The sequence below is a fragment of the Camelus bactrianus genome, chromosome 32, assembly GCF_048773025.1.
Source record: "Camelus bactrianus isolate YW-2024 breed Bactrian camel chromosome 32, ASM4877302v1, whole genome shotgun sequence".
NCBI classification, from domain to species: domain Eukaryota; kingdom Metazoa; phylum Chordata; class Mammalia; order Artiodactyla; family Camelidae; genus Camelus; species Camelus bactrianus.
In genome coordinates this window covers 279,147-291,624 of record NC_133570.1, presented here as the reverse complement: position 1 = coordinate 291,624, position 12,478 = coordinate 279,147, and the positions used below count along the sequence as shown (strand labels likewise).

Below are 12,478 nucleotides of genomic sequence, written 5' to 3'. Positions count from 1 at the left end.
AACAGTTTTGTAATTCTCATACACTGCTGTTAGGAGTGTAAAATGAGCTAGCCACTTTGAAAACTATGAGGCAGTTTCTTGTAAAGTCAAATGCAGTCCTCCCTGTGGCTCAGCAGTGCATCCTTAGCTATGAAAATGGGCGTTCACAGAATGTTCATAGCAGCTTTATTTATAACAGCCCAAATAGGAAACACCCAGGGGTTTGAATAAACCCTAGAAGGATGCATAAACAAATTTGGAGTTCTCACGTGATAATCCTATAGAAGTTTATTATTCAGCAACAAGGTAGATGGACTTGAAAGCCATATTAAGCAAAAGAACCCTCACACAAAAGTGACACTACATGATTCTGTTTATAGGAGTTTCAAGAACAGCCAAAACTTATGGTGAAAGAAATCAGAACAGGGATTATCTGTGAGTGGTGTGGTGAACTAGGAGGGGAAGCAGGGGACTTTCATTGTGAAAGAGATGTTCCACATTTTACTTGGGTTGATGGTAACACAGATGCATGTTGGTTGACATTTGTCAAAACTCATCAAATTCACACTGAAAATCGGTGCCTTTTTTAATGTCAGGTTATTTTTTAACACCTTTATTGTGGTATGATTCCTATACAGTAAACTACACATATTTCAGATGTACAATTTGATGAATTTGGTAGATGTACACACCCATGAAACCACCACCACAATCAAGACAGCTAACATTTCCATCACTCCCCAAGAGGTGCAAATTTTGAATTCCCAATTTATCCTTTCCTACTCCCTTTATCCCCTGGTAACCGTAAGTTTGTTCTCTATGTCTGTGAGTCTGTCTCTGTTTTGTAGATAAGTTCACTTTTGTCTTTTTTTTTTTTGATTCCACATATGAGTGATACTATATATTTTTCTTTTTCTTTCTGGCTTACTTCACTTAGAATGACAATCTCCAGGTCCATCCATGTTGCTGCAAATGGCATTATTTTATCCTTTTTTGTGGCTGAGTAGTATTCCATTGTATAAACACATCACAACTTCTTTATCCAATCAGTCATCTGTTGATGGACATTTAGGCTGTTTCCGTGTCTTCACTATTGTAAACAGTGCTGCTGTGAACATTGGGGTGCATGTGGCTTTTCAAATTATATTTTCCTCCAGATATATGCCCAGGAGTGGGATTACTGGATCATATGGTAAGTCTATTTTTAGTTTTTTTGAGGAATCTCCATACTGTCCTCCATAGTGGCTGCACCAACTTACATTCCCACATTCCCACCAACCATGTAGGAGGGTTCCCTTTTGCCACACCCTCTCTAGCATTTATTGTTTGTAGACTTTTTAATGACAGTTTTTCTGGCTGGTGTGAGGTGGTACCTCATTGTAGTTTTGATTTGCATACTAATCTAACAATTAGTAATGTTGAGCATCTTTTCATGTGCTTGTTGGCCATCTGGATGTCTTTTTAGTATCCATTTTGTCTACATTTAAAAAGAAATAAATGACACATTATAAACTGACTATACTTCAACCTAAAAAAAAAGTGAAAAAAAAATACACCCAAAAAAAGAAATAAAGTGCACCTTGTTAGAATGAAATCTTACCATTTTTCATTTTTAATTGCTAAGTACCTGAGAACAGGTGTCTGTCTCTAGCCGCTCCCCAGACCGCCCCTGCCTGCTGGGTAAACTTTTGGTGAATTAATCTCCCTGTGCTTCAGTTTTCTCAGTAGAACAGGATGACAGTTGCATCTCTGTCAGAGGTGAGGATTCATACATGCCAAGCCCTTGCTACAGAGCCACAGCGAGGACTTAATAAACATTAGCTGGTGTTACTACTTCTTTAATGGTTTAAAAAACAGGAAAGTTAGTGGGGACAGTTTAGCTCAAGTGGTGGAGCACATGCTTAGGATGCATGAGGTCCTGGATTCAATCCCCAGTACCTTCATTAAAAAACAATAATAAATAAATAAACCTAATTGCCTCCCCTCCACTGAAAAATAAAAATAAAAAACAGAAAAGTTATGTGTGTGTATGTATACATATACATGTATGTATATGTATGTGTATGTGTGTGTGTGTGTATATATATATATATATCTCTCTCTCTCTCCATATCCGAATCTTTAAGGGGTAGCAGGGTCACCCCCATCATGAGGGATTTGTTTCAGTAATCACAGATCCTAGTAATTCAGAGCATGACTCGAGAGATCTGAATTATGAGAGATGCTGTGGCCAGCAGCACCCATTCTCTGTTTCTTCATAACAGAGTCTCCAAGCTGTTGCTGGACACACTGCTGTCCAGCCAGACACCACATCCTGTGGCCCAGTGAGTGAGCGGAGGCAACAGGCGAGGCTGGGTCACTCTGTACAACAGATGACCCCCAGTCAACACTCTGGCCCAGAAGGGACACACCTGGGCAGCACCCCAATGCCTGGGGGACAGAGCCTCCTGCCTACAGAGTGCACCTGCAGCTCCCTGCAGCAGAGCACGACTGATCACTGTGGAAGCCAGTCAGTGTGGATGGAACTGAGGTGGAGTGGGGTCATGGTAGCAGGTCTGCAAGCTGAGCTGTGTGCACTGAACTCAGTCCTGCTTGCTCGGCCGGAGTCAGCAAACGTGTGCTGCAGGCAGCAGCGGGAAGAGGGCGATACGGAAGGCCCAGAGACCATTCTGGGGCCGGCTCCCGAACTCAGCTGGGTTCCAGGCTGTTGCACAGAAGGGAGGATTCGTGAAACAGCGACACGGAAGGAGCTGTGGGCTGGGCTGGGCCAGGCCAGCAACAAGAAGGATGCTGAAAACACCATTTTATTACCAAAAGAAAAAAGAAAAGAAAAAGGATGCCGAGGACAGGAAACCCAGGGGGCTAAGAGATCAGAGGGACAGATCACTGTCATAGGGAAGTCAGCCAAGGAAGGGCCCATTTTCTGGAAGGAGGTGAGGCGATTCAACACATTGAGGTTTAAGGACTGTGGAAATCACTTTGAAATGTCCACCGAGTATTTAGAAATGCGCATTTGAGCACTCGTGGAAAGCTCACAAATGAAACGATCGTCCTCCAAGAACTTCCTGAGCAGAGACTGTTCCCAGGTGGAGTCCAGACCTGCCGCAAGCTCCCAGAGGTGCCCCTTCCAGCCAGGTGCCAAGCTCGGGCCTGAGAAAGGACCTGGTGCAGAAGCTGCACCCCACGCCAAACAGGCCAGTGAAGGGATCAGCCACACAGAATATTGTTTCCCACGCTTCTGGGGAAAGATGTCACCAAAGCATACTTTTTACCGGAATCTGCCACATTCTTTGTTAAGTGAAAACCTGCATACAGGCAGGCTGCTTCTGGTCGGAGAAGTTACTGATTGCACAGAATTCCTTCTCAGGGAAAGGCTTGGATGCTCTTCCAACAGCCCTCGTGTTTATCCATCACACTGCACATCAGTGGCATCAATAATTCTATTCATCTTCCCCACGAAGTCTGCACAAGGGATGAAACTGCCTGATCTGGTGATTTTTAAACACCGAGCCGCCCCTCGGCGCCAAGTCCCCGGTCCCACACTCACCACAGGTTTCCACCGGCAATTACACCTCCTCTAGGCCAGGAAGCGGCTGGCCATCTGAGCCTAGACCACTCCTGCAACACCCACTGCGGGACTGTTAAGGGTAGGTTAGCACAGAACACCTATTTGATGAAGGAGATACAACATAAAGGTAAATCCAGGGGGAGGTATAGCTCAGTGGTAGAGCACATGCCTAGCATGCACAAGGTCCTGGGTTCAATCCCCAGTACCTCCAGCAAAAAAAAAAAAAAAAAAAAAAGAAAAGTAAATCCATCGACTTGTTAGCTCATCAGTGCCTGCATATGTCCAGCAACTTTATAAGAAAAGGGAAGAGTTCGGATACATAGAACCATGCCCCTCATGATTACTGCAGGAAAGAAAATCTGCATCTTCAACCTTTCAGGAAGCTAAGGCCACAAAAAGAGGCGGTCAGAGTCTTCATTCAGATAAGGTAGTACGTGTGCTCCCTGACCCCTGGGTATGGACGCTAACCCGGTGGAGGCCTAGGGAAAGTGTCAGCCCCACCGCAAAACCAAATCCTGTGCTGCCGGCTGGCTTCTCCTTCTCTGTGCTTTTTTTCTCTTTTTTTAAACCATGCTGGTTATTAATACTAATATTTAACTGAAGATTCTTACTGATCAAAAAAAGTATGAACGAAAAAGGCAAAACTGGGGAGCTGCAGCATTTCTCTTAGTCAAGTATTTGACCAGAGTTTATAACTGGACAGAAAAGTTACTTCCAAATGTGCTGAAATATAAACATTAAAATGAAGCCACCCCCACAATGAAATGTAAAAAGTCTTTAACAAAAAATAGTTTATTGCACAAATTCAAGGAATTCCCAAGCACGCTTGAATTGATATAAAAAAAAAATCAACATGCTTTTTAAAGTTACAATCCGTTGTGCGTGGTGACAACCTTTCCCCTGAACGGCCCCAACCCGAGGACTCCCTTTTTGTGAGGACATTGTTAAGAGACACGAATAACTTAAAACCACTGAGTTTTCAAGACCCTCTAAAACATTACTCTCAAGGACCCATCATAACCTGGGACCACCATACCGTGAGACTCGCCTGGAACACGGTGAGTGGACTTGTTTGAATAAGGCTCAGAGGGTCCCACACGCCCCAGCGTCGCACACGTTGTGGGGTCCAGGACATTTCTCTTTCAGGTACACTGGTCCGTTTCAATATTAGAAATCTTTACGCACGACATTTAGTTTTTATTAAAAAAAACACTCATGGAAGTGGGAGCTTATGTCGTGGGGACTCTGCAGGCTGTGGCTTTTGCCACTGCAACAAGAGTCTTTAAACTGAGAGCGTTTAACGAGAATCTTCCTAATGCAGCCTTCCACAGGCTGCCTCCCTCGAGGCCCGTCCTGGTCCTGGACCCCAGGCCAGGATACGAGCCAGTTTCACACGCTGTCAAAAACACTGCCTGTGATAGCTTCTAAACAGCAGAATGAAGGCGTGTAAATCTGTAAGACGTGGCATCTATCTGATGTGCACCGTGGAGAAATCAGCAATAACCACGTTGCAATAAGTTATCTTTGGGACGTAAGAAAAACACGTAATAATAGCATGAAGTGTCCAAGCCGAGGACGCGACATACAGTATCCATCGTACAGATGAACTACAGACACCAACACAACGCAATGGCGGGCTTGCCTTTGTAAGTGCTCCAGAGCTGACTGCTGTCTTCCGTGAGCACGTTCCTATTTCCCCCTTCTGCCCACAGCAGAACATTTCCAACGTCACTCACTCAAGAACCTAACTCTGGGAGGTAGCTGTGCCAGTAAAGTCCCTTGGACATAGAAAACCAAAGAGCCAAAAAAACCCCCTACAAATCAAGAGCAAGTGAGTCAAAAACACAGCTTCCTCTTTCAAGATGATGTATTGAGGAAGCCTGAACACAAGAGCCCCGGATGGGGAACTGCGACCAGACACACATGAGGCATCACTGTGGCTGGAAGTGGACAGCCAGGCACTGCCAGAACCAAAGGACGAGGCTGCACCCTCGTCACCAGGTGACGTGGGAGGGCACGGGCACACACACACACAGGCCCCCCACAAGGGCACACGCACGCAGAGGGTGACGCGGCAGAGGAAAACAGGGCCGAGGAACAGAGATTGGCTTTCTCCTGATGGACGTCTTCAGGATTCGTTCATCCTTTCCTAAGAAGAAATGACCGTGACCAGCATTCACGGAAGACCTCAGCAAGCAGTCAGGAAGCAGCTACAGAAGGAGGCTGTGTGTGATTTCTTGGCTCTAAAGATGAAAACAACAGAGTGCAGCCGAAAGAAGTGAGAACATAAATTACACTTTTCTTTCCCGAGGGCACAAAAACAATCTTGTCAAAAATGATTCCAACCTCGGAGGCAAAGGATATATTTATAATGAAGTTTTCAAGTATAATTTCCAAGATTAACCCTGTACCAATGACGTACGTATTTTAGAAGTTCTATTACCTGCTGGGGGAATTTTTTTTCCAATACCAGATGTCCTTGTGGTTATTGCCACTTTAACCTTAGGACTTAACCTTCTACAGCAGATCGTGAGAGAAGAGGAACGACTGAAAACACCGCGCTGCTTTCTGCACCGACGAGACTCGGGTGACACGGTGGCAGGAGCGGATCTGGCCTGGTCAGTATCACCACAGACGTCATCTTCAGACCAGCAGCCTGCGCGGGGGTCCCACACCCTCCCTCTCTCCTCTGACTCAGAACAGTAAACACTATTTTAGGACATCTCAGCAAACTGGGGACAAATGCACAAACCTCGAGTCTCACAGTCAACCATGCAGTGCCGAGGTGCCCTAGGTGGACCCTCACACACCCGGGAGCTCTGACTTCAAGTTCGGCATCCTGACATCCCGCCCGCCCAGGGGTCGGCCACGGTGAGTGAGGCCACATAGGGCCAGGAGTCAGACAGGTGGACATTGTGCATGCAGGATGAGGAAAGAATCTCAAAATAAAGTGAAACAGAAATAACAAAGAACTTCTGTCTAAGGATATTTGGTTTTAGAAGGTGAATAAAATAATTACCTTTCTTAAAATATAATTTTCTGTCTGACGTTCCTAAATCCTACACATATATTATTTCCTAACAGCAGATTTTCAGAAAGGCCATCGACAAAAAGACAGTTCAGGTCATTCTTAAATAAGGTGAGCATATACTTTTAAAAGATTAGATTATGATTTTTCAGGATTTCTATGCACATTCTATGGAGGGATGGTATTGAAAATAAAATAAAATAAAATAAAGACCAAAGGTGCAAATGGAGTCTCACTTCTGCAGGGAGGGAAAACTCTTCCTGAATCAAACAGGACAGTGAGAAACCAGACCCAGAGTGTGGTGACCCCACCAGTGACCGTCTGAGAGCAGCGCCCACTGTCGTCCTAAGAGATCTCCTTCTGCAAGTAACCCTTTGGGTACGTTCAAGACGTCCCTCTGAGATCTAAATGAGGTTTTCAAGATTTGGTCATTTCAGGAGAAAAGCTGGTTGTGATCTGCAAATGACGATTTGTTGACCCTGGGCTCTCGCCCTGCTGTGCTCCTTGTAGAGGCAAATGCAAACCTTAAATCTCATCTTAGAGAAACACAGAGCGCACGGTCCAATGAGCAACATCGGTACGAGGACATTCCTCTGGGTAGCTACGAACACTCGGGGTGGGGCTGCTGAGCGGTCGCTGTTCCAAGCCCCTCTTCAGAGGCCCTGCCCTGACTGTGTCGCTTCGTGTCCCCTCTGGGGTTGGCGTGATCTCCCGACGGGGCGGGGCCGGCGGGGTCCCCCTGAGTCCATGAGGACAGCGACTCATGCACAGTGACCGTGTGAGCCTCCATCTGGCGCTGCAGGCTGTCCATCTCCTGCCTGGGGAGACGGGGGAGGCAGAGGAGGAAGCGCGGTCAGGGGAGAGCCGGCAACAACGTCGTCCCTGCCCTGAGACACAGCAGTCGCCGCGGACTCGCCCCAGTGACCCTGAACGGGACGGCAGCTGGCTCATGCGTGGTGCCTTCTGGGACCAAGGGAACCTCTCTACTTGGACTGGGAAAGTGGTGGGGTCGCAGAACGAGAGGGATCCTGGGCAGTTTTCTCGGCACCCTGCAGAGGCCAACTGGCCATGCGGTGCCCCGCACGGGCCTCTGCTTGGGGACAACGTGGGAAAGACAGTCGAGGGTCCGCCCCTCACGGCTTCCAGCCACGGGGTCAAAGGACACAGGGCCCCATCCTCCCAACACTGGCCTCCCGCTGCTGCCTTTCTGAGGGCTCAGCCCTGTGGCTGGAGGCGTCTCAGGTCGTTTGGCCCTGGGCAGCCCCCCCTTAACAAGTGGCTTGAGGAGGGAAGGGTGTAGCTCAAGTGGCAAAGCGCATGCCTAGCACGTGCAAGGTGCTGGGTTCAATCCCCAGTCCCTCTTCTAAAAAATAAACAAACCAACCTAATTACCTCCCCCCAAAACACAAAACAAGTGGCTTGAGAGGCATGTGACCCTGAACACAGAGCTGCTCAGCTTCTGCTGGGTAGGCAGCGCTGGCAACAGGGAAGCTCCTTCTGGGTTAAAGGTGCCACTTAATCAGAAGGACTCAGTGCCGGGGCCCAGAAGCAGGTCGTACTTGAGCTGCTGCAGGCAGCTGTTGAGGTTCTTGAGGGGCTCCTTGCTGACGGCCGGTGGGGGTCGCAGCAGCTCCTCCAGCAGCGAGGCGGGGACGGGGCAGTCGGGGACCTTCACTGGCGTCACGGGGCTGGAAGAGCTGGCGTCGCCTTTCCGCTCCTTCCTCTGATTTGAAAAGGGACAGAGTTAGCTGCCCCCGTCCCCCAGGAGGCTGCTGGTGGGGCTCCACCACCCCGACTGCTTCCAGAGGTGCCTCCCCAGCATCCCTGGGGCCTCAGGAAGGCATATCCTGCTAGTTCCAAATCAGCAGACCCAACTATACTTCAATTAACAAAATAAACAAATCAGCAGAGCTGGCCACCGCAGGGGTTCACGAATTGGGGGCTGAATAAAGAGCCACCTTTCTGACGCATGTGACAAACATCCAGGCCTGGCTCCTTGGGCGGACGGGGCGGACGGGGCTGAAGGCCCCCCAGGTGTGAGCACGACTGTGGGGCTTTCCACAGCCTGGACGCTGAGTTTCCCTAAGAAATGAAGTTACGTTTTCAACTCCTAAGACACCTCCCTACCTAGGACTTCAAACCTCTGCCACAGATACTTAACCAGGCTGAGTAAACCTCTGGATCAGAGCGATTTCTTTGCAAAACATTTATACGGACCGAGGAGAAAGACAAACGGTGTGTAAACATACAACCTGAGCAGGGCTCATGACAGTGGCTTTCGGGGTCCCTGAGCCCCGAGCCCGTGCTGGTAGCTGTCAGGTCCCTGCTAGGCTCACCGAGAGGGCCAGAGGCCCTTGTTAACACACGAGCTCCACACCCTTGTGTGGCCTGTGAGACGTATTGCAGTAAGACAGCCCTGGAATTGCGGGGGAAAGGCACCAAGGCAGTGATCTGGCCTGGTGTCGCAGCAGAACACTCCCTCATCACCTATTTTCACACAACAGTCGCTCGATGTTGGGTGAGTCAACTCCGTAACTGAATGACCAGGAAACCCGCCAGCCTCCCACCAACACGTCTACGTAGGCCGCTGACCGTCTTGGCCGCACCGCGTCGCAGGTCCAGCTGGAGCTGCTGGTTTTGTTGAAGTAGAGTCTTCATGTTGTTCTTCAGTTCTGACACTTTAGCCTGAAGCGTGAACTTGTCTTTCTGGGTCATGGACAGGTCTCCCCGCACCATCTCCAGCTCAGCTTTAATGTTCTAAAGGGAGGGAAGTCAGGTTTTCAGAAACTGAAACACTTGAACCACTGCTAAAATCTTCATCTGTAGGTCACCAACCCAAGGGGCGAGTGTCTACAGGATCGCTTTTTACCCGACGCTCCCTCCCCAGCACAGCTCCTCTCCCGGAGCCTGGCCTCCATCTTCTGGCCCAAATGTCAGCGCCTCTGCCCAGGAGCTGGTGGTTTTCCTACATTCTACAGTGAACCCCGAGGTGCCTGTTCATATCCCAAGGTCAGAAGCCTAACTACCCCTAGGACAGAACACAAAGCCGTTCTGATTGCTCCTCAAGCCATCCACCTACAGGGAGGAATCTCAGCAGAGTCGTGGCCCTGATCCTTCTCTCAAGTCGTCAAGACTCTCCACACATTTCTTCCTAGAGATGCTTATCACAGATGTGTGAGCTAACGTGTACTGTCTCGGTTTTTGGACTTAATGAGACCCAGTTCCTGGTACACATCACACAGCTCAGCCCAGGCCAGGGCACAGGGTCTCTGATCTCTGCTCAGCACCCTTCAGCGGCCTGGCCTGGCTTCTCTCTGAAACGGGACAATGTCTACAGAAAGGTTTGGTGAGAATATCCGATCTATCGAGAATGCCTGCACAGCACCGGGACAAGCTTGTGACACGCTGCCCTAGGGCCCTTGCATGCCACACACCTGCCATGACTGCTGTATTCCATCCAGTTCCTTTTTACTCTGCTGTTCCGTCAAGTTCAGCTGCTGCTTCAGGGACTGGATTTCTCTCTCCTTCTGATCCACCTCCCATTTGAGATTTTCCATCTAGAGAAGGGAAAAAGTCACGTGAGCAAAAGAATTTTCAAATGGCCTTCTTGCGTTATAAAAGTGCTCTCACTGTATCTCTGCGTGTTGCTTAATATTACACTTAGAAAAAACAAATATCCCTTTCCGAGGAGATAGGGAATGAACCGAAGTGTCGGCCAGCAGAGCCCAGCTCTGTAAGCACATCCACCGCAGGTGGAAAGCTGCCTCGGAGGCTCACCTCTTGGGTTCCCACGGGCTCTCTGCTCAGCTGCTCGTCCAGCTGCTTCTGCAGGAGCTGGAGTTGCGTCCGGGCCTCGGCCAGCTCTGCCTGGAACTGTGCTACTTCCTGGGAATGCTTCCCCTCCTGAATCCTAGCACGAAGAACAAGGAAGAGTGAAGTCACAGTCTTCCCTTTCCCTTCCTGCTCTACGACGCGGTCAGTTGGACGCTGCATGTGCTGGTGACACTCCTAATGACAGACAATCATGTACGGCTCACCCTGGGCGGGGACTGTTCTGGGAACTCTGCGATGCGCTGTCCTCACTCATCCTCACTGCTCCCCCAGCCCCCCACCGAGGGAAGCTGGGTTGGCGCATTTCACAGATTGTGATGGGAGGGAAAGTGCCACGGGGACCCACGCGCCTGCAGGGCCCAGCACGTATGCCTGCCCTGAGCAACACGCGGCTTGCCCAGAGGGCGCCTACGGTGAGCCTCGGTGCTCGGTGGTGGGCACAGCCCGCAGGGCTCTCTGTTCTCGAAGGAGGCCCAGCCAGGCAGGGCGGGGGCGCATGGCGTCAGGGCCTGCGTTTCAGAGTTAAGCTGCAGGCGTCCTGACGCCAGAACTGGCTCTATGGCTCCTTAGATTTGCCTCCAGAGCCCTGGCAACTTGCTGAGAGACCGGGGGCCTGATGTGCTGAGTGTGCGAACTGGAGGGGGCAGGGAAGCCCCTCAGGAAGCTCTCCGGTGGCGCCGCCTGGCCCGTGCCCGCTCGCACTCACTGGAGCCCGTCGGCCTCTGCCTGCAGCCTCCGCACCGCCTGCTCCTTGGCCTGCAGCTCCTTCTTCACCTCGCTCAGCTCTAAGGTGGCGGCCCTGAAGTGGCGGCGGTTATGGCCCGCTTCCGCCTTGGCAGCAGCAACCTGGGCGGGTGGAGAGCGGCAGCAGCAAGTTCAGAGGCGGAGCCAGGCTGTGCGTGCCCGGGGTGCGAGGAGCAGCCACCCCGCCACCCGCATCCCTGCCAGCCTTGCAGGCTCCCCTTCCAAAGCGTGCAAGTCCCTGTCAGGGACTAAAGCACCGAACGCGTGCCGGACACGCAAGCTCGCGCAGCACAGTGCAGGCAACTGTGACTGAACAGAGGGGCCCGGTGTTCTGGGTTTTCCTCGGGCACATCTGTACGTTTCTTGTTTATTCACAATTCACGTATTTGGGAGAAGTCTACCTTTCCATCAGACCGTCTCACTGTAATAAAGCTACTGAGTATTGTCTGTTTACGATATAACTGGCTTTTACATAGTTAACAGTTTAACTCAAGGTTTTTGAAAAAGACAAGCAAATTCTCCGAATATATCAGTGTTTTCCATCTTCCTTTCCAATAATTTAGTTTTCTCATCTAAGTGCACTAGCAAGCACTTCATTTAAAAGAAGTTTCAAAAAAAATTTTTTAAAGAAGTTTCATAAAAATAGTTACAGTATATGACATATGAATATAGAAAGAACTCTCAAATGTAAGTGGGAAAAATCCTTCCACGGAAGGTATGAGCAGTGGTTGTTACTACTCAGAGGTTCAGGATGGTCTGTCCTTCAATCTCCATATACTTCAAAGCTGTTTACTAGCACGTGCTACTTTTACAATCGGGACAATCAGCCCAAATGCACTTAGAAAAACGAATACACGTTATTCACAATTACCGCCCTTAAAAAAAGAAATCAAAGTCAAATACACTTCATGCCCCCAGCACTTTGAGTTACACATCACCTAGCTAGAAGTTGTAACTTCTTTAAGCTGAGACTAAACCTAAGAAGTGACACTTGAGCATCTCCCACACCAGAGGCAGGATGAGGGGAGAGAGGTAGGGAGAGCTGCCGGCCCAGCTCAGAGCCATCAGAGGGGAGCAACGCCACCCAGAGACCGAGTGTCAGCTGCAGATGCGGCAAATGTGGGTCAAAAATCACTCAATAATGGTTTATGTTCAAACATTCTCAACGTATCTTAAAACTAGTTCTATTTCAGAAGACTGTTTCACTGTGTCACCCAGGAAATAGAGAACTGTTTTCTTCTATCTCTACTACATAATTATGGAAAATTTTGAAAGAACGTGCCAAAACAGGGGGGAGGGTATAGCTCAGTGGTAGAGTGTGTGCTTAG

The 12,478-nt window shown here is 49.4% G+C and overlaps 1 protein-coding gene across 5 annotated transcripts in view; it reads right to left on the bottom strand.

Annotated features, from left to right (window-relative positions):
* Positions 1–4,321: 4,321 nt before the first annotated feature.
* Positions 4,322–12,478, bottom strand: part of GOLGA3 (golgin A3) — a 43,194-nt gene continuing 35,037 nt past the window's right edge. For all 5 annotated transcript variants that reach the window (XM_074356676.1, XM_074356675.1, XM_074356677.1 and 2 more), the window contains 6 exons: positions 11,113–11,252; positions 10,353–10,485; positions 10,010–10,132; positions 9,168–9,332; positions 8,135–8,298; positions 4,322–7,393 (listed from right to left, as the gene is read on the bottom strand). In XM_074356676.1, the coding sequence (XP_074212777.1) occupies positions 7,177–7,393; positions 8,135–8,298; positions 9,168–9,332; positions 10,010–10,132; positions 10,353–10,485; positions 11,113–11,252 (942 nt within the window). In that variant the 3' untranslated portion in view covers positions 4,322–7,176. The remainder of the gene's footprint in view (positions 7,394–8,134; positions 8,299–9,167; positions 9,333–10,009; positions 10,133–10,352; positions 10,486–11,112; positions 11,253–12,478) is intronic.